The sequence below is a fragment of the Anomaloglossus baeobatrachus genome, chromosome 2 (assembly GCF_048569485.1).
Source record: "Anomaloglossus baeobatrachus isolate aAnoBae1 chromosome 2, aAnoBae1.hap1, whole genome shotgun sequence".
Classification (NCBI taxonomy): Eukaryota; Metazoa; Chordata; class Amphibia; order Anura; family Aromobatidae; genus Anomaloglossus; species Anomaloglossus baeobatrachus.
In genome coordinates, this window is record NC_134354.1 from 775,687,026 (window position 1) to 775,710,136 (window position 23,111).

A 23,111-nucleotide genomic window follows, 5' to 3' on the forward strand; every position below is an offset into this window, starting at 1 on the left:
CCTGCACCTTTGTGTACTTGTTTGACTACGGTGGATCCCCAACGGTAGTCCGCTCCCCAGTGTATGGATGCCGGAGGAGCCCGTTTGCTCGCAGGCGCTGGCCCTTGGGTCTCTAGCCTTAGGCGGTAGCTGTATACCCTCACGGTGTGGGCGGTTGCCTTCTATCGGGTCTTTGGCTGTTAGGAAACCCCTGGGGTTCCTGTCACACTCGGATTTGACTGTTGATGGCGACTCTAAGCCTAGTCGGGGTCCGATGGCCCTGCCTGTGTGTGCTGGCTTCACTTCGCTCCCCGGTCGGTACCAGCGGGCCAACGCCCGACCCCGGTCCTACGGTTCCGCGTCGATTCACCACTCCTGCAGATGGCCACCACCGTCTGCCAACCTTGTTGGCAGTGCCTGGGCCCCAAACCCAGACACTCTTCACTTCAACCTCCTCCACTCAACTCCTGAACTCCTTACTGACACTCTTCCCGCCTCCAGGCCTGTGAACTCCTCGGTGGGTGGGGCCAACCTCTTGGCTCCGCCCCACCTGGTGTGGACATCAGACCCTGGAGGGAGGCAACAAGGGTTTTGTGTTTACTGTCTAATGGGGGTGGGGGTGTTTGAGTGTTACCTGTGACGACCTGGCTAGTCCAGGGTGCCACAATAGTTACCTGCACAAACAGATATCCTCCTAAGATAGCCAAATCTAAAAAAAACCCATTCCAACTTCCAAAAATATTAAGCTTTGATATTTACGAGTCTTTTGGGTTGATTGAGAACATAGCTGTTGATCAATAATAAAAAAAATCCTCTAAAATACAACTTGTCTAATAATTCTGCACACGGTGTAAACAGAAACTGGTTGGCCAAGTGAACTCTGGTGTTGTATGTCTTAAGGCCACTTTACACGCTACGACATCACTAGCAATTCCTAGCGATGTCGAGCGCTAAAGCACCCGCCCCCATCGTACATGCAATATCGTGTGATCGCTGCTGTAGCGAACATTATCGCTACGGCAGCGTCACACGCACATACCTGCTCTGCGACGTCGCTGTGACCGGCGAACCGCCTCCTTTCTAAGGGGGCGGTTCATTCAGCGTCACAGCGACGTCACAGCAGCGTCACTGAACCACTGCCCAATAGAAGCGGAGCGGCGGAGATGAGCGGGACGTAACATTCCGCCCATAGGGGAATAGAATAGCAGGGCATGTCACCGATGAGCGATTTTGACCGTTTTTGCGACGATTCAAAATCGCTCATAGGTGTCACACGCAAAGACATCGCTAAAGCGACCGGATGTGCATCACAAAAGAAAGTGTCATGCACCCACCCAAAGCCATGTCTGTACACGGAGGCTCCTTGACAAAGGAGAGAGGCGTCTGTGTGATCAACAGATTAAAGCCCGTTTCACACGTCAGTGATTCTGGTACGTTTGTGCTTTTTTTTTGTACGTACCAGAATCACTGACATATGCAGACCCATTATAATCAATGGGTCTGCTCACACTCCAGTATTTTTTCACTGAACTTGTCTCCGTGCAGCGTACACCCGTGTCCGTGATTCTGCACGCAGACAAGTCCGTTTTTTTCTGTCATCACGGATGACCCACGGACCACACTATGGTGTGATCTGTGTGTGATCCGTGAAACACGCACCAGAAAAACACTGACATATTAAATAATAAACATTTCCAACTCACCTTTCCAGCGACGCGCTGTGCAGCCTCTGCTCTCTGCAGCTCCTGCCTGGCTCATGAATATTCGTGAAAGCAGGAACAGCCGACCCGGAAGTAGCTGCAGAGAGCGGTGGGCGGACGCTGTAGAGCCGAGGAGTTCAGGACCATGGACAGCAGCAGTGAAGGCAGGTGAGTAATGTCCATTTGCGATCATGGATCACGGATTGCACATGGACAACCCACGTGTGCCGTGAATCACAGAACACGGAGGGACATGTGTGCGTTTTTCACTGACGTGTGAAACGGGCCTTAAGCTGAATTTATAGTACAACCCCAGTAAATATTTCGTCCTGAGGCTAGACTAAATTGTAACAAACCCTCAGCTGTAAGCAGCTGTATACAGGAATGTCTCCGTTCAGGAAGTAGATATTTTCAAACCATACTTTGGTGTTTTCTTTTCTTTACAGAAATCCCCTTTAAAGGGAACCTGTCACCACTTTTTTTGGCTATAAGCTGCAGCCACCACCACCGGGCTCTTATATACAGCATTCTAACATACTGTATATAGGAGCCAAGACCGCTGTAGAACATAAAAAACAGTTCATAATACTTACCTAACGGTCGCGCTGGCGTCTCCGTTCTCCGGTGCTGGCGCCGCCTCTTTCGGCCATCTTCGTCTTCTTTCTGAAGCTTGTGTGCATGACGCGTCTACGTCATACACACTCGCCAGTCCTGCGCAGGCGCACTACAATACTTTGACCTGCCCTGCTCAGGGCCTGAATGCCGGCGAGTGTGTATGACGTAGACGCGTCATGCACACAGGCTTCAGATAGAGGACGAAGATGGCCGAAGGAGGCGGCGCCAGCACCGGAGAATGGAGACACCTCCGAGACCCAATTCCACCGCAGCACGACCATTAGGTAAGTATTATGAACTGTTTTTTATGTTGTCACAGCGGCCTGGGCTCTTATATGCAGCAGCTTAGAATGCTGTATATGTAACGCCCTGGACCCCAGGGGTCACAGGTTACTACACTCACCGCACACCCCCCACACTAGAAAGGTACCACCAGTCAACCACAAAGACCTGATTGCCTCCCTCAGAGTCAGACAGGCACACCAGGTGGGCGGAGTAAGGTGGAAAGACACGCCCCCCGAGGAGTCTGCTGGCCTGAGGCAGGAACACAGTAGACAGTCCAGTTCAGTACAGTGGAGTGGAGAGTAGTGGAGTACGGTTCTGCGCGGGGCCTGGGTTGGAGCCTAGGACCCCCCCCCCCAAACAGTCAGGCAGGCAGACGATAGTGGCCGCCTGCAGGAGACCGGGAATACGACCGGTGGAACCATGAGGGACCAGGACAGGGTAGCGGCCTGCCGGAACCGAACCGGGGAGCCAACAGGATACCGGAGCACCAGGCAGGGTACTCAGACCCGAACTAGGCTATACGCCACCACCATAGTCAAATTAACTGATTGTGGTCTGGACCTCAGGGGTTCATTCCCACCAAAGTCCCGATTGAAGGCAACAGCCCAACCCGTCCGGATAAGAGCCACCGCCAGAGGCCAGAGATCCAAGGGCCAGCGTCTGCGGGCAAAAGAGGCTCCTACGACACATACACACCGTGGAGCGGACTACCAGTGCCCAGGCACAGTGGTCACACTACAAACACAGGTGCAGGAGAAAGGCGGACATTGCCAACCCGAATAGGAAGCTGCAGCCGGCTGCGGGCCCCGTCCATCCCTCCGTTTGGTTTACCAGTGACTCTATGTGGTTTAATCGTGAGTACACCAGTGCCATCCGGCACCGCACCGCGCCGCAACCCTGCGCCCTGCACCCCGGCCCTCACACAACCGGGCCCCGGGACCAATAACCCCTACCCACGGAGGGGTCAACACCTAGCTGCGCCACTACACCGCTCCCGGGAGTCCCCGTACCTTCACCGCAGCGGTGGTGTCTACCATCACCACAACCCGTGGGTGGTGTCATGAACAATCATCCCAAAACCAAATACCCGCATTTCCCCGCGCGTAGCGCCAACCCCCCTTGTAGAGCGATGTGACCCCTGGGTCCGTGAGAGGCTCGAGCCACCGCCCACAGTACGAGCACGGATCCGAGCGGCTCGGCGGTCGCAGCCGAGGCCGTGGGGCGGTACATATATAAGAGCCCTGTGGTCGTGGCTGCAGCTTATAGCCAAAAAAAAGTGGTGACAGGTTCCCTTTAAATATCTTCCATTCTGCATTACATGGAATTTACCCAACGTCCAGTATTAATTTGGATTTTCCACATTTATAGGAAGTCCTTCATCCTCAATGTCCCTGTTTTCCTGTTCCCATCATGGGATGTGACGTGCGGTGACCTGAAGCCCCAGATCAGTGACCGTGGGTCGCGGGAGGAGACGGGTTGTGCATTTTGCTCTCGGCCTCATATAATGAGATGTGTTATCTGTGCACAGGAATAAGTAATGCAGTGATAATAGGCGGCAGCGCTGGCAGCCGGCTGTACAGGAGGCAAGAATGATGGCAGCCACTGCCGCACTGACACCAGCCGCATGTCCTGAATGGGAGAACATGGGCCATACGCTCCTCGCCCATTACCCGCCAGACACGGAGACTCTAATTATGAGGACTGGGAATATTCTGCGGCCGTGTGCGGATATGAAGCTGACCTTGATAAAAAAAACCAGCCCCTTACATTTCCAGAATTTAAATGACTTCTGCGGGGGAAGCCGGCGCTGTTGCTAGGATATAAGGAATCCTGTGTATTACAAGAAGTCATTCCATACACCGAGAGCATATACACTGCATCATCTATCCATCCATCTATCCCGCTATCCATCTATCCCTTTATCCATTCCTCCATCCATCTATCTCTCTATCCATCTATCCCTCCATCCCTCCAGCCATCCATCCATCCCTCTATCCAGCTATCCCTCCATCCAGATATCCCTCCATCCATCTATCCCTCTATCCATTCCTCCATCCATCTCTCTATCCATCTATCCCTCCATCCATCTATCCCTCTATCCAGCTATCCCTCCATCCATCTATCTCTATCTCTCTATCCATCTATCCCTCCATCCAGCTATCCCTCCATCCAGCTATCCCTCCATCCAGCTATCCCTCCATCCATCTCTCTATTTATCTATCTCTCTATCCATCTATCCCTCCATCCATCCATCCCTCTATCTATTTATCCCTCTATCTATCCCTCTATCTTTCTATTCATCTATCCTTCCCTACATCCATCTCTCCATCCATCCCTTTATCCATCTATCCCTCTATCCATCCAGCTATCCCTTCTTCCATTATTATTATTATTATTTATTATTATAGCGTAATTTATTCCATGGCGCTTAACATGTGAAAAAGGGGTATACATAACAAACGAGTACAATAATCATAAACAATATAAGGCACAGACTGGTACAGGAGGAGAGAGGTCCCTGCCCGCGAGGGCTCACAGTCTACAGGGGATGGGTGAGGATACAGGAGGAGAGAGGACCATGCCCGCAAGGGCTCACAGTCTACAGGGGATGGGTGAGGATACAGGAGGAGAGAGGACCCTGCCCGCGAGGGCTCACAGTCTACAGGGGATGGGTGAGGATACAGGAGGAGAGAGGACCCTGCCCGCGAGGGCTCACAGTCTACAGGGGTTGGGTGAGGATACAGGAGGAGAGAGGACCCTGCCCGCGAGGGCTCACAGTCTACAGGGGATGGGTGAGGATACAGGAGGAGAGAGGACCCTGCCCGCGAGGGCTCACAGTCTACAGGGGATGGGTGAGGATACAGGAGGAGAGAGGACCCTGTCCGCGAGGGCTCACAGTCTACAGGGGATGGGTGAGGATACAGGAGGAGAGAGGACCCTGCCCGCGAGGGCTCACAGTCTACAGGGGATGGGTGAGGATACAGGAGGAGAGAGGACCCTGCCCGCGAGGGCTCACAGTCTACAGGGGATGGGTGAGGATACAGGAGGAGAGAGGTCCCTGCCCGCGAGGGCTCACAGTCTACAGGGGATGGGTGAGGATACAGTAGGTTAGGGTAGAACTGGTTGTGCGGCACTGTATCAGACTGAGGGTTATTGTAGGTTGTAGGCTTGTCGGAAGAGGTGGGTCTTCAGGTTCCTTTTGAAGCTTGTCAAGGTATTCGATAGTCTGATGTGTTGTGGCAGAGCATTCCAGAGTATGGGGGAGCCACGGGAGAAATCTTGGATGCGATGGTGGGAATGGAGATGAGAGGGAAGTAAAGAAGGATATCTTATCAGGATTGACGGTTACGTGCAGGTAAGTATCGGGAGACTGGGTCACAGATGTAGAGAGCAGACAGGTTGTAGATGCCTTTGTAGGTCATGGTTAGGGTTTTGAACTGGAATCGTTGGGCAATGGGAAGCCAGTGAAGGGATTGGCAGAGAGGAGAGGTCAGGGAGTAGAGGGACAGGTGGATTAGTCGGGCAGCATAATTTAGAATAGACTATAGGGGTGCCAGACTGTTAGTAGGGAGGACACAGAGCCGGAGGTTGCAATATTCCAGGCAGGAGATAACAAGGGCATGCACTAGGTGTTTTGCAGCTTCTTGGGAAAGGAATTTGCGAATCTGGGAAATATTTTTGAGTTGGAGGTGGCAGGAGGTGAAGAGGGCTTGGATGTGTGGCTTGAAGGAGAGATCAGAGTCTAGAGTTACTCCCAGGCAGCGAGCACGTGGGACTGGGAAAAGTGAGCAGCCATTGACATTGATGGCTAGGTCAGATAGGGGTGTCGAGTGAGAAGGAGGAAAGATGATGAATTCTGTTTTGTCAATGTTCAGTTTTAGAAATCGAGCAGAGAAAAAGGATGAAATAGCAGACAGACATTGTGGGATTCTGGTTAGTAGGGAGGTGATGTCAGGTCCAGAGAGGTAGATCTGCGAATCATCAGCGTAGAGATGATACTGGAAGCCGTGGGATTCTGAGCGGTCCTAGGTCAAAGGTGTAGATAGAGAACAGCAAAGGTCCTAAAAATGAACCTTGGGGGACACCAACAGATAGCAGGGGAGATGAGGAAATAGTGTGAGAGTGGGAGACGCTGAAAGTTTGATTGTATGAGAAGATCCAAGATAGAGCCAAGTCTGTGATGCCCAGAGACGAGAGAATTTGTAGTAGAAGGGAATGGTCAACTGTGTCAAAGGCATCCATCTATCCCTCTATCTATCCCTCTATCCATCTATCCCTCTATCCATCTAGTCATCTATCCATCTGTGATGGTGTGATATTGTGGGTTATGTACTATTTTGTGAGGGTTCATGTTTTGGGCATGGTGGTCTAGTCAATATATTGTTTGTTAAGTCAAGTTATATCCCCTTGCAGTGCTTCTGTCCCTAGGTCTGGGGGAGGGGGCCTGGAATCCACCCAAACTCTCTGTTTACCTGGGAGATTATCCATTCTGGGTGAGAAAGACAAGAGAGAAGGAGTAACATTGATCCTCTGAAGGAGAAGCTAACACCCCAGAGAGACTGTGAGAAGCTCCGATATCCCTGGAAAAGGACTGCTGAAGGATTATGACTAACCTCCATTACTGGATGATTTTACCCTCTGTGTGGTGGATTATTTGATAGACATTCAGGATTGGATGGAATAAATATTCTTTGGATGGTTCAATCATCTCTCGCTCTGTTGATAGTGTGATATCGGAGAAGGACCCCGTGACAACTGGTGGCAGCGATGGGATCAACAGAGCATAGCCTAATGGAGAACCACCATCAGAGTCAGTATAGAAACTGAACCGTATCCAGTCTACAGGAGAGAGCCAGATATCTGGTCCTGAGCTACCAGGGACGGAGCAAAGAGGCCTTAATTGATCTACTGGTGGTACGAGCCAGACATCCTCCTCCCAGATGTCTTATGGACAAGCACTGGGGACTGTCACAAAAAGCCAGTGGTTGGTGTGGTGCGAAGAAGAGATGGCGGTTCTGGACCCAGGTGTATCTCAAAAGTATAAGAATGAGACTGCTCGTAAATCACAGCGGAAACAAAAAGCAATGGAGTCCGACAGAGGGAGTCATATCAGTTGGAGTGTAAACCCAGCGATCCGCGAGCCTGTACGTATTACCCGGGCGGACTTCAAGCCATTTGATGAGGCTTCCGGAGATTTGGAGGGGTTCTTCAAGGACTTTGAGCAACAATTTGCCGTGATGGAGGTGCCCCACTCTGACTGGATGCGGCATCCCTTTTTGCTGTTCTTGTTTCACTTTTCCTTTTTACTTTCCTTTTCCTCTTTGCTTCCCTTTTTCTTCTGTCCTTGCTTTTCTGTTCCTCTTTGCTCCCTTTTTTCTTGTCCTTGCTTCCCTTTTCCTCTTTGCTTCCATTTTTCTCTATACTTGCTTCCCTCTCCCGCTTTGCTTCCCTTTTTATCTGTATTTGCTTCCCTTTCCCTCTTTGCTCCCCTTTTTATCTGTATTTGCTTCCTTTTTCCTTGTTGCTTCCCTTTTTATCTCTACTTGCTTCCTTTTTTTCTCCTTCCTTCCTTATCATCATTTTTCATCTGCTTTCATTATCAGTGGATAACACTGTCAATAATACATATATGAGGATAACATAACTACTTCCTCTGAACCACACATTAGGTATAAGGAAAGTCACGTAGAATCCTGCATGAGAGAAGTGGTTCCAGATCTGCCTGGCAGCTGCTTATCCCCTTCTTCCTATAGCAATAAAGTATGCCAGAGCATGCCATAAATAACGCAGTATGATATCACCCTGAGATGTGTGACACACTCAGCTCTACTACACCTGTAATTACTATAAATACAACCACAGCTTGACTAGTCCTATGTTATACCAGACTCTATAATGCCTGCCTCGGCCCTGCAGTGGGGCATGTTTAACCTGTGTCACCAGATGGCCGTACTAATCTTTTCAGTGTATAAGTAAGATCCAATGGTCATAGAAACCAGTAATAAGCAGTTAATAAGGAGCCGTCTGACACATCCCCGCAGCAGCCGCTGACATCATGCACAGCTTGATTTAATTTCTCCTATAATTCACTATAAGCATCTAACAAATCTGACAAAATTACAAACATCTCATTTCCACCAATTCTAATGGGTGAAAAATTGAGGTGAATACCAGAATGTGAGAACTCAATAATGGCAATGATCAGCACAACAGATGGAGCAAGTGCAGAGGATGTAGTGTGAAGCGCTGGCATACTGACACTGCTAACACATGGGGGTCAGAGGAATGCCAGCAGCTGTAAGGAGGACAACTGCTGCTTCATGTGCACACAGCCAGTACTGTCAATAGGGGGCAGTATTATAGCAGATATATTCTTATACATAGGGGCAGTATTATAGTAGTTATATTCTTGTACATAGGAGCAGTGTTATAGTAGTTATATTCTTGTACATAGGGGCAGTATTATAGTAGTTATATTCTTGTACATAGGGACAGTATTATAGTAATTATATTCTTGTACATAGGGGCAGTATTATAGTAGTTATGATCTTGTACATAGGAGCAGTATTATAGTAGTTATATTCTTGTACATAGGGGGCAGTATTATAGTAGTTATATTCTTGTACATAGGGGGCAGTATTATAGTAGTTATATTCTTGTACATAGGAGCAGTATTATAGTAGTTATATTCTTGTACATAGGAGCAGTATTATAGTAGTTATATTCTTGTACATAGGGGGCAGTATTATAGCAGTTATATTCTTGTACATAGGGGAAGTATTATAGTAGTTATATTCTTGTACAAAGGAGCAGTATTATAGTAGTTATATTCTTGTACATAGGGGGCAGTATTATAGTAGTTATATTCTTGTACATAGGGGCAGTATTATAGTAGTTATATTCTTGTACATAGGGGGCAGTATTATAGTAGTTATATTCTTGTACATAGGGGCAGTATTATAGCAGATATATTCTTGTACATAGGGGCAGTATTTTAGTAGTTATATTCTTGTACATAGGGGCAGTATTATAGTAGTAATATTCTTGTACATAGGGGCAGTATTATAGTAGTTATATTCTTGTACATAGGGGGCAGTATTATAGTAGTTATATTCTTGTACATAGGAGCAGTAGTATAGTAGTTATATTCTTGTACATAGGGGGCAGTATTATAGTAGTTATATTCTTGTACATAGGGACAGTATTATAGTAGTTATGATCTTGTACATAGGGGCAGTATTATAGTAGTTATATTCTTGTACATAGGGGCAGTATTATAGTAATTATATTCTTGTACATAGGGGCAGTATTATAGTAGTTATGATCTAGTACATAGGGGCAGTATTATAGTAGTTATATTCTTGTACATAGGGGGCAGTATTATAGTAGTTATATTCTTGAACATAGGAGCAGTAGTGTAGTAGTTATATTCTTGTACATAAGGGGCAGTATTATAGTAGTTATATTCTTGTACATAGGAGCAGTATTATAGTAGTTATATTCTTGTACATAGAGGCAGTATTATAGTAATTATATTCTTGTACATAGGACCAGTATTATAGTAGTTATATTCTTGTACATAGGGACAGTATTATAGTAGTTATATTCTTGTACATAGGAGCAGTATTATAGTAATTATATTCTTGTACATAGGACCAGTATTATAGTAGTTATATTCTTGTACATAGGGACAGTATTATAGTAGTTATATTCTTGTACATAGGAGCAGTATTATAGTAGTTATATTCTTGTACATAGGAGCAGTATTACAGTAGTTATATTCTTGTACATAGGGACAGTATTATAGCAGTTATATTATTATACATAGGAGCAGTATTATAGTAGTTATATTCTTGTACATAGGGGGCAGTATTATAGTAGTTATATTCTTGTACATAGGAGCAGTATTATAGTAGTTATATTCTTGTACATAGGGGGCAGTATTATAGTAGTTATATTCTTGTACATAGGGACAGTATTATAATAGTTATATTCTTGTACATAGGGGCAGTATTATAGTAGTTATATTCTTGTACATAGGGGCAGTATTATAGTAGTTATATTCTTGTACATAGGGCAGTATTATAGTAGTTATAATCTTGTACATAGGTGGCAGTATTATAGTAGTTATATTCTTGTACATAGGAGCAGTATTATGGTAGTTATATTCTTGTACATAGGGACAGTATTATAGTAATTATATTCGTGTACATAGGGGCAGTATTATAGCAGTTATATTCTTGTACATAGGGACAGTAATATAGCAGTTATATTCTTGTACATAGGAGCAGTATTATAGTAGTTATATTCTTGTACAAAGGGGGAAGTATTATAGTAGTTATATTCTTGTACATAGGGGCAGTATTATAGTAGTTATATTCTTGTACATAGAGGCAGTATTATAGTAGTTATATTCTTGTACATAGGAGCAGTATTATAGTAGTTAAATTCTTATACATAGATGCAGTATTATAGTAGTTATATTCTTGTACATAGGGACAGTATTATAGTAGTTATATTCTTGTACATAGGGGCAGTATTATAGTAGTTATATTCTTGCACATAGGGGGCAGTATTATAGTAGTTATATTCTTGTACATAGGGGCAGTATTATAGTAGTTATATTCTTGTACATAGGGGGCAGTATTATAGTAGTTATATTCTTGTACATAGGAGCAGTATTATAGCAGTTATATTCTTGTACATAGGGGCAGTATTATAGTATATTCTTGTACATAGGGGCAGTATTATAGTAGTTATATTCTTGTACATAGGGACAGTATTATAGTAGTTATGATCTTGTACATAGGGGCAGTATTATAGTAGTTATATTCTTGTACATAGGGGCAGTATTATAGTAGTTATATTCTTGTACATAGGGGCAGTATTATAGTAATTATATTCTTGTACATAGGGGCAGTATTATAGTAGTTATGATCTAGTACATAGGGGCAGTATTATAGTAGTTATATTCTTGTACATAGGGGGCAGTATTATAGTAGTTATATTCTTGTACATAGGAGCAGTAGTGTAGTAGTTGTATTCTTGTACATAAGGGGCAGTATTATAGTAGTTATATTCTTGTACATAGGAGCAGTATTATAGTAGTTATATTCTTGTACATAGAGGTAGTATTATAGTAATTATATTCTTGTACATAGGACCAGTATTATAGTAGTTATATTCTTGTACATAGGGACAGTATTATAGTAGTTATATTCTTGTACATAGGAGCAGTATTATAGTAATTATATTCTTGTACATAGGAGCAGTATTATAGTAGTTATATTCTTGTACATAGGAGCAGTATTATAGTAGTTATATTCTTGTACATAGGAGCAGTATTACAGTAGTTATATTCTTGTACATAGGGGTAGTATTATAGTAGTTATATTCTTGTACATAGGGACAGTATTATAGTAGTTATATTCTTGTACATAGGAGCAGTATTATAGTAATTATATTCTTGTACATAGGAGCAGTATTATAGTAGTTATATTATTATACATAGGAGCAGTATTATAGTAGTTATATTCTTGTACATAGGGGGCAGTATTATAGTAGTTATATTCTTGTACATAGGAGCAGTATTATAGTAGTTATATTCTTGTACATAGGGGGCAGTATTATAGTAGTTATATTCTTGTACATAGGGACAGTATTATAATAGTTATATTCTTGTACATAGGGGCAGTATTATAGTAGTTATATTCTTGTACATAGGGCAGTATTATAGTAGTTATAATCTTGTACATAGGTGGCAGTATTATAGTAGTTATATTCTTGTACATAGGAGCAGTATTATGGTAGTTATATTCTTGTACATAGGGACAGTATTATAGTAATTATATTCGTGTACATAGGGGCAGTATTATAGCAGTTATATTCTTGTACATAGGGACAGTAATATAGCAGTTATATTCTTGTACATAGGAGCAGTATTATAGTAGTTATATTCTTGTACATAGGGGGAAGTATTATAGTAGTTATATTCTTGTACATAGGGGCAGTATTATAGTAGTTATATTCTTGTACATAGAGGCAGTATTATAGTAGTTATATTCTTGTACATAGGAGCAGTATTATAGTAGTTAAATTCTTATACATAGGAGCAGTATTATAGTAGTTATATTCTTGTACATAGGGGCAGTATTATAGTAGTTATATTCTTGTACATAGGGGCAGTATTATAGTAGTTATATTCTTGTACATAGGAGCAGTATTATAGTAGTTATATTCTTGTATATAGGAGCAGTATTATAGTAGTTATATTCTTGTATATAGGAGCAGTATTATAGTAGTTATATTCTTGTATATAGGAGCAGTATTATAGTAGTTATATTCTTGTATATAGGAGCAGTATTATAGTAGTTATATTCTTGTATATAGGAGCAGTATTATAGTAGTTATATTCTTGTACATAGGGGCAGTATTATAGTAGTTATATTCTTGTACATAGGAGCAGTATTATAGCAGTTATATTCTTGTACATAGGGGCAGTATTATAGTAGTTATATTCTTGTACATAGGGGCAGTATTATAGTAGTTATATTCTTGTACATAGGAGCAGTATTATAGTAGTTATATTCTTGTACATAGGGGCAGTATTATAGTAGTTATATTCTTGTACGTAAGGGACTGTCTTATAGACGTTACTATATTGTATGTAGGGGCAGTAGTATAGTAGTTACAGAACTGTATGTAGTTTGCAGTATTATAGTAGTTTACAACTAACAGTCTTTTTGAAGGAGAGAGGTTGTCACTTTACTTACACAATGGTCTAGACTCTAGAGATTGACAATCTCTATATCACTGGATATTATAAAATGTGAATCCTGCCATGATCTGAAGTCCTCGAGGTTGAAGATCATTGCTTCAATCTAGAGCATGTATGTGCGGTATATTTTTGGTATCTAGAATGTAATAATGTAACTAATGCAATGCACTCTTCTGGCAGATATTAAACTTATGAAATGAACTTCTCTAATTTGGCCAAAGTAAGAAATTAAGTTAAATTGTGAAAACACTATTAATATTGGCTGGCATTTTTGGTACGACATAAAATGTCATCATGTTAACAATTAAGCTGTAATGGGACAGAAGGGATTCTGGGACTTTTATTATTTCGGCGATACCAAATATCGTATTTTTTTACAACTTTATATTTCTTTTGGGAGAAGGTGGTGAACTGAAGTTTTTATTTTTTTATAATTTTTAAAACTTTTCAAATAATTATTTACTCATTTATGTGAACATTTTATTTTAGCTTTGCTGTGTAGACTGAGGCAGGATCAGCAGAGTCATCTCATTAACATTAAAGGGCAAATAGCACCTCTATAGTGCTGCTGGAGCCAGAATAGTATTACTATATGGACAGATGTCTCTGTATGCAGTTCTTCTGCCACCTTATGGTCCAGTCACACTAAGCAACTTACCAGCGATCCCAACAACGATAGGGATCGCTGGTAAGTTGCTAGGAGGTTGCTGGTGAGATGTCACACTGCAACGCTCCAGCGATCCCACCAGCAACCTGACCTGGCAGGGATCGCTGGAGTGTGGCTACACAAGTTGCTGGTGAGCTCACCAGCAACCAGTGACCAGCCTCCAGCGCCGCGTGGAAGATGCTGCGCTTGGTAACTAAGGTAAATATCGGGTAACCAACCCGATATTTACCTTGGTTACCAGCGCACGGAGCTACACGTGCAGAGAGCAGGGAGCAGCGCACACTGAGCGCTGGCTCCCTGCTCTCCTAGTTACAGCACACATCAGGTTAATTACAGGATGTGTGCTGCAGCTACATGTGCACAGAGCAGGGAGCAGCGCACAATGCTTAGCGCTGGCTCCCTGCTCTCCTAGTTACAGCACACATGGGGTTAATTTCCCGATGTGTGCTGTAGCTACATGTGCACAGAGCAGGGAGCAGCGCACAATGCTTAGCGCTGGCTCCCTGCTCTCCTAGTTACAGCACACATCGGGTTAATTAACCCGATGTGTGCTGCAGCTACATGTGCACACAGCAGGAGCCGGCAGCACAGGCAGTGAGAGCGGAGGAGGCTGGTATCAAAGGTAAATATCGGGTAACCAAGGACAGGGCTTCTTGGTTACCCGATGTTTACATTGGTTACCAGCCTCCACAGAAGCCGGCTCCTGCTGCCTGCACATTTAGTTGTTGCTGTCTCGCTGTCACACACAGCGATCTGTGCTTCACAGCAGGACAGCAACAACTAAAAAATGGCCCAGGACATTCAGCAACAACCAACGACCTCACAGCAGGGGCCAGGTTGTTGCTGGATGTCACACACAGCAACATCGCTAGCAACGTCACAAAAGTTGTTCGTTAGCAGCGATGTTGCTAGCGATGTTGCTTAGTGTGACGGGGTCTTTAGCCTCTGGGTGAAGGGTCTGTAAACCAGTTTTTCCTGCAGACTGTTATACGCTGACATTTATCAGTAGATTATCTCCCATTCATTGCAATTTCTATATGACGTACTGTACATACCATGCTGTACAATTTATTTCCATTTCCTGTTAATAGCAACTTTTTTTTATAGCTTTGCTATGTAGACTGAGGCAGCATCAGCAGAGTCATCTCATTAACATTAAAGGGCAAATAACACCTCTATAGTGCTGCTGGAGCCAGGATAGTAATACTATACAGACAGATAAGTCTATGCAGTTCTTCTGCCACCTTGGCCTCTTGGGGAAGGGTCTGTAAGACAGTTTTTCCTGCAGACTATTATACTCTGACATTTATCAGTAGATCATCTCCCATTCATTGCAATTTCTATAGGACGTAGATACCGTGCTTTACAATTTATTTCCATTTCCTCTTAAGGCTATGTGCGCACTTTGCTTTTTTACTGCTTTTTACCTGCTTTTTTGCTGCTTTTTCAACTGCAGCATTTTAATGCCAAAATGGATTTGTTCTGCTTTTCAAGCATAGTCTATGGGAATTTGGGTTTCTTGTCCGCACTATGCTGTTCAAAATGCTGCCTTTTTGTGGCAGAAATGTGGGCAAAAACTCTTCTTTTTAAAGAAGCAACATGTCAATTGTTTTTGCCATTTGCGTTTTGAACTGCAAAGCAGAGTTTTTGCCCAAATTTCTGCCACAAAAAGGCAGCATTTTGAACTGCATAGTGCACACAAGAAACCCAAATTCCCATAGACTATGCTTGAAAAGCAGAACACATCCATTTTGGCATTAAAACGCTGCAGTTGAAAAGCAGCAAAAAAGCAGGTAAAAAGCAAAGTGCGCACATAGCCTTACAGCAACTTTTTTTTTATTGCTTTGCTGTGTAGAGTGAGAGAGAGTTAGCTGAGTCACCTCACTGTCATTATGTAACGTTCTCACCGGAGTCCGTTCCTGCGACTTCTGCTTCGGTCACCAGGCGCCTCCGTGTTCCCTCCATGGACTGTGCTGGTGATAGGAAAGGAGTCGGTGCCAGCGGCTCTGGTGGGCACAGGCTCCACCCACCCACTAAGCTGGGTTTCCCTGGCACCTGCAGTACCACTGGCTGAATGTAGGTGATGTGTGTCTTCCAGTTGAAGTTACCATCATTCAGCTACAGGCAATGGGAGACACCACACCCTTCTTATTTACTCTCTTATCTGCTCGTCATTGCCAGATATAGTTTGTATTTCTGCTCCGGCTCTCCCTACTGTGGTTATTGATTTCTGTTTTGACATCTGCCTGTTCTCTGACTACTCTACTCCCTGCTGTACTTGTACCTTGCTGACATCTTCGGTTTTGACCCCTGCCTGATTTCCTGACTAAGCCCTTGTCTGCTGATTTTGTCCCTTTTCCATATCTCCTGGTTTGACCCTGCCAGACTACTACTCTCTTGGACTGCAGCCTTCCACAGGTAGCGATCTCAGGGGCCCCGTGTAATTCCAAATCCCTGTAGAGAGGTTAAAAGGTTTCAGGGTTCTCGAAATCCTGCTTAGTGAGCAGCTTCCCTTTATCCTGTTTGTATCAGCCTTGGGACTGTGGTTCTGGGCAGGCATTACACATTAGCAGGAGGGGAATGTAATGATAGTTATAATGACTACTGATGTCCTATTAGTTTTTTTTTTAAACTTAAACATGCAGCAGTATGAGGGGCCTAAATCAAAAATTTACATAAAAAGACGTTTTGGGGGGGGCGGGCTTATTGAGGGTATAGCTTCATGGTGTAGGCGCTTAACATGTCTCAAGAGTTATACCTCACTCTTTTAAGCGCACTACAAATCTAAAGGAAATTTTTTTAAATATTTTTTTAAATTATTAGATCAAATACCATTAAAATCATATTCAACACTAGAGCAGGGGTGGACATATGTGTTTAGAGGTAGATGTTGGCCCCCTCACTTTTTGGGCTCCTGTGCGGCTGCACAATTTGTACCAATGATATATTGTGCGGCTGCACAATTTGTACCAATGATATATTGGTACAAATTGTGCAGCCGCACAGGAGACCAAAAAGTAAGGGGGCTCACATCTACCTCTATACAGAAAACACTAAGCATAATGCAATATCTAGCTATCAAAACATTCAAAAAGCTCCATTACACATCACATAGCCACATACATACATATAAAGCATAAATAGCTCCCTACAGAGTATCGTGAAATCATGGGGGTTTTTTTCAAAGCTAGTCATCTTCATTCGCACTTATTGAGATATTTTGAATCAAGAGGAAAGCTAATGTAATTCTCACTGCAATTTAAAGTTTCTGAAATTCATTCTATGGCGCCTATAAGAATTAAAGACATACACAGGCATGTGAATTCCAAAGCTCCCCAAATGATTTTAATGAGAATCATCTATTTTATAGTCTTCAGAAATATGGGCATACCATATAGGCATTTTTCTTACACAATAGCAAATAGTAGAATACATAACAGCATAGTAAATGCAGACACTCCCAGCATCCACACAGCTTAGCCAACAGTTCTTTGTCTAAAAAGTGGACTCTCACCCCCTTAAACCTTCTTTTGCTGGTTTGAAGATTTTAACTATTTCCTTTCTTTAAAATTTATGAATGACACTAAGTAAAACAGCCACAAAAAAAAAGCCAAATTCAGCTTTGCTACGTCTGTAGAACAAAATTGCATTACATCACTTTCAATTGCTCCACGCAGGTAGCTGAATGATTGCAGTGTAATTCTCTGCCAGCAACAAGGAAGACGAGATGACGAGGGTCGAATTTCACATTTCCCCGTGTAGCCCTATGGCCCCTATTACATCCCAGCTCTACGCAAAACAAACTACTGCAGTCTATTCCTGCACCGCCAATATGTAATTTTTCCATTTAAATTAGCGACACTCACCCGAAGTGAAGATAATTTTCCTCGGATCCTGAAATGAAAAAATGAAAAATAAAAATAGGGCAAGATAATGGTAGCACCTGCCTGAAATTGCTTTGTATTAGGAATCACATTTGAGACTCCATAAACTGCTTAACTTTAATTATTAAGACACAAAACACTGACAAGCGAAATAGTGACAAATGACATATTATCCTCCATGAATCTTCATTTCTGCGGCTCCGGGGTCCTCCATCTCCTGTCATCTCCGGGAAAAAAAAAATAGATGACGAATATTGCTCACTCGTTTCGCTTGAAAAATGAGTTTGGTGAAATAAATGGACGTTGCCTTGTTTTGCTTGCATTAGACGGTAATGTCTATATAAAGCATATTTCCAGGGCCGCGCACGGAATTATTACTTTAGTAACCTAGTAATTTATCATTATAGTCGATCAATGCAAATTGCAGGATGATAAATTGTAAATCACTGAGAGATCAGATTACTAGTGCCAATTAGAACGCTCTCTCTGCCCAAGGCGAGGGCTACAAAAGTGCCCCATATTGGAGAAGAGCGAACCGGATAAGTAAAGTCCGGTGTTCGTGCGAGCCGCTTGTAGTGTGTGATCGGCTAACAAGAGCGTGATCGGATGTAGTGTGCACACCCCCCTCACCCCCCAAAAAATAAAAAAAAATAAATAAAAAAAAAGCCAACCCTCCCTCCTCTGGAAGTAATCTGTTTATGGCTGGTTGCATTTGGGCGGTCAGGTCAAGTCCAGGTCCAGAACAGAACTTTATCTAAAGTCCGGTTGAACCCACCGAATCGAACTTCCACAAGTCAACTCATCTCTACCCAACGCGAGTTTAAAATTGTGATACATTTATTTGGCCCCTTTTCCACGCCTATTTTCTTTACTGCCACAAATTTAATTCCACCCTCTTAAAAGTGCCTACCTAACATTCTTATCCTGGCCACTCATTGATGTAGGATGGTACCGTATATACTCGAGTATAAGCTGACCGGAGTATAAGCCAAGACACCTAATGTTACCACAAAAAAGACTGGGAAGACTTATTGAGTCGAGTATAAGCCTAGGGTGGGAAATGTAACCGCTACTGGTAGTAATGTGCCCATATTGTCTCCTGTAGTAATGTGCCCATGTTGTTCCCTGTAGTAATGTGCCCATGTTGTTCCCTGTAGTAATGTGACCATATTGTCCCCTGTAGTAATGTGACCATATTGTCCCCTGTAGTAATGTGACCATATTGTCCCCTGTAGTAATGTGTCCATATTGTCCCCTGTAGTAATGTGACCATATTGTCCCCTGTAGTAATGTGTCCATATTGTCCCCTGTAGTAATGTGACCATATTGTCCCCTGTAGTAATGTGACCATATTGTCCCCTGTAGTAATGTGTCCATATTGTCCCCTGTAGTAATGTGACCATATTGTCCCCTGTAGTAATGTGCCCATATTGTCCCCTGTAGTAATGTGACCATATTGTCCCCTGTAGTAATGTGCCCACATTGTTCCCTGTAATAATGTGCCCATATTATCTCCTGTAGTAATTTGCCCATATTGTCCCCTGTAGTAATGTGCCCATATTGTCTCCTGTAGTAATGTGCCCATGTTGTTTCCTGTAGTAATGTGCTCATATTGTCCCCTGTAGTAATGTGACCATATTGTCTCCTATAGTAATGTGCCCATATTGTCCCCTGTAGTAATGTGACTATATTATTCCCTGTAGTAGTGTGACCATATTATTCCCTGTAGTAATTTGCCCATATTTTCCCCTGTAATAATGTGATCATATTGTCCCCTGTAGTAATGTGAACATATTATCCCCTGTAGTAATTTGCTCGATCCTTGTCACCTGTCCTCTGTTCCCACAGTGTCCTCTTACCCGCTTCTTGTGGACCACAGGCACATAGACCCCTCAGTGATCTCAGTCGGTACACGGGCCGCCTCTGTTATCGTCTGCGCTTTACTTCAGTTGAATGCTTTGCGGCGCCGCACACCATTCAAATGAAGTAAAGCGCTGTCAACAGCAGCGGCGGCCCCTGCACCGGCCGCAATCACTGAGGCATCTATGTGCCTGCGATCCACAAGAATCAGGTAAGAGGACACCGCTTATATTGAGTATATCTAATATATAAAGCTAAATGTGTGTATGTGTGTGTGTGTGTATGTGTGTGTGTGTGTGTGTGTGTATGTGTGTGTATGTCCGGGATTGGCATCTGCACTGTCGCAGCTACAGCCACAAAATTTTGCACACTCACACTTCTGGACCCCGAGAGCGTCATAGGCTATGTTTTGAGGGGAAATTTTAACCCCGCTCTTTACAGTTATTCACCAAAAAACCTGCCTCCATTAAAGCGAATGGAGCTGGGAGCCACAGTGCAGCCAGAACTTCAGAAGAATGCGTGGCCACGCCCTTATATGGAATGTTGGTGTGTCACAATGCAGCCAGGGAAAGAGACAGACACAGACAGGGAAAGAGGCAGACACAGACAGGGTAAGAAACAGACATAGACAGGGTAAGAGTCAGACACAAAGAGGCAGACTGACAGGGAAAGAGACAGACAGGAAAAGAGAGGGAAAGAGACAGACAAAGACAGGTAAAGAGACAGACACAGACAAAGAGACGGAGACACAGGGAAACAGACAGACAGGGAAACAGAGGGAAAGAGACAGACAGGTTAAGAGACAGACACAGACAGGTAAACAGACAGACACAGACAAAGAGACAGACACAGGGAAACAGACAGACAGGGAAAGAGACGGTAAGAGGTAGACAGGGTAAGAGACAGACAGGGAAAGAGACAGACAGGGAAAGAAACAGACAGGAAAAGAGAGGGAAAGAGACAGACAAAGACAGGTAAAGAGACAGACACAGACAAAGAGACGGAGACACAGGGAAACAGACAGACAGGGAAACAGAGGGAAAGAGACAGACAGGTTAAGAGACAGACACAGACAGGTAAACAGACAGACACAGACAAAGAGACAGACACATGGAAACAGACAGACAGGGAAAGAGACGGTAAGAGGTAGACAGGGTAAGAGACAGACAGGGAAAGAGATAGACAGGGAAAGAAACAGACAGGGAAAGAGACAGACAGGGAAAGAGACAGACAGGGAAAGAGACAGACAGGGAAAGTGACAGACAGGGAAAGTGACAGACAGGGAAAGTGACAGACAGGGAAAGTGACAGACAGGGAAAGAGATTGAGACAGACGGAGAAAGAGACAGAGACAGTCAGAGACAGACAGGGAAAGAGACAGACAAAGAGATAGAGAGAGAGACAGAGAGATATATACAGAGGGGGAGACAGACAGAGAATGGGAGAGAAACAGAGAGACAGTTACTATCCCGGGCGTTAATACATTCTATTTATACATTCTATCCCGGGATGTTAATACATTCTATTTTGTTAACAACAGTTATTAACCCGGGCGAAGCCGGGTAGTACAGCTAGTATGGTATATATATTGAGTATATATGGTAATTGGCTCTCTGTGGAATTGGGTTGGGTTGAATCAGAAGCATGAGATCATAAAGCATACTTAACAACTCTTCACAATTAAAAAGGGGAGATCTTGTGCACCCCCAAAAGAGAAAGCAAATGTCCCAGGGCCGCAAAAACCTTAAAAAAGCCAGGCTTCCCGGAAGGTTTCATTTGTGTGGCATTTGGATGCTTCCTTAATGGATGAAACATTGACATCCATTCACACGTTCAGGGGGCAAACACCAAGAAGTGGCAAGAGTAACAAAGTGTGGTCTGTGAAAACCTGGCAGACAATTGTTATCCTTGGGGGAGGTCTTAACTCAAAGTTGGCAAGTATGCCGGATGGCTAGAGAAGAGGTCTCCTATCTCTGCTTTCAAGGGCATATCATTTCCTTTTTGCTTTTTGAAAATGGGTATGGGGCACAGTAAAACCCTTAAATTATAAGTGTAAATTAAATTTTCTTTCTACACCTCCACAAACAGAGGAAGACCCAGGGAGCAGAAATTGTAAATGGCTTCCAAGATAAATGGTTGTCTATAAAATCCGAAGAAATCTGGAGTCTGACAGAGAGGAAGCTGCTCTATGAAGTGACTGTCTTTCTACTCATAATGGGGGATACCAAATGGCAAACATAGTATGGAACCCAGGGGGGCAGGGGGAGTCAGGTGCAGCGGTACGGTACCTGTTACTCGTCACCTGGCCGGTGTGGAGGTCTGGGATGTCGCGGTGGCCCACCCAGTTTCATGCCCCGAGGTGTCCACAATAAATGGGGGATAAGAGGTGATGATAGGGGTTGTTGTCGTGACGCCATCTGTGGTATGCGGCCAGGGAATTAGCCGCCGCTGCTGTTGCTGTCCTCCATCCAGATGGTAACAGCAGCTAAGATGGTATCGCTCCCCACAGGTGGAGCGGGCCCCAGAGAGGATGATGGGGGGAGAAGTAGTAGTGGCGGTGGCTGTTGGCGCCGAGGCGCGAAGCGACTTTGCCGGAATAAGTGTCCGAATCGGCTGCTGCGATTTCAGGTGTCTTTACTCACAGTTCTTTAAATAACCCGGTTGCTGCCGCAGTAGCACTGACACTGCTGTGATGGGCCCAGTCGTCCTCGGATTAGTGGGAAGAAGCCACCGGTGTTTGGAAAATGTTCTTTGTCATAGTTGCCCCTCCAACAGTGAGGAACCCGGGCTGAGCGTTCCGCTCCAAGCCTATGCCCCGTGTAAGAGAAAGATGGAGAAGATGGCAGTGTCGTGTCACCAGAACTGATATCCTGGGTAGACTGACTGAAGATTGTGTGAGTTGCTCCTACTTCTACCCCAAGTGGAACCCGCCCCCCAGGTGGTTGTCCTAGTGACCGGGAAGTCCCATGCTTCGTGATGGCCAACCCCTATCTACACTAGTCCAGCTCCCAGTGAGAAGGCTCCTAAGCTGTATGTCAAGTATGAATGTGGAACACCGGTGATTAACCCCCTCCTTACCCGAGGCGAATACCGCACCTTAACTGAGCATAAATAGGTAAAAATGGGTTTTGTCATAACTCCAAAGTCTTTAAAAATATGAACATACAGTGTATAAGAAAAAAATGGTATAGTCCCTCCTAATTGTGAGCTCTCTTATCATTTCCTTCATGTTCGTCAACTATCCTCCACTGATTAAACTCTTACTAAACCATATAAGAAAGTGTAAAAAACACTTAAAGGGTATTCCAGATTCCAACTATCAGTGTCACAAGGAGGTGTTTGAAG

The 23,111-nt window shown here is 44.0% G+C and overlaps 1 protein-coding gene across 1 annotated transcript in view; it reads right to left on the reverse strand.

The window, feature by feature from the left end:
* NOX4 (NADPH oxidase 4) overlaps positions 1-23,111 on the reverse strand; it is a 369,265-nt gene that overhangs the window by 247,148 nt on the left and 99,006 nt on the right. Inside the window, exon 6 of the mRNA XM_075334714.1 lies at positions 17,890-17,917. Within this exon, the coding sequence (XP_075190829.1) occupies positions 17,890-17,917 (28 nt within the window). The remainder of the gene's footprint in view (positions 1-17,889; positions 17,918-23,111) is intronic.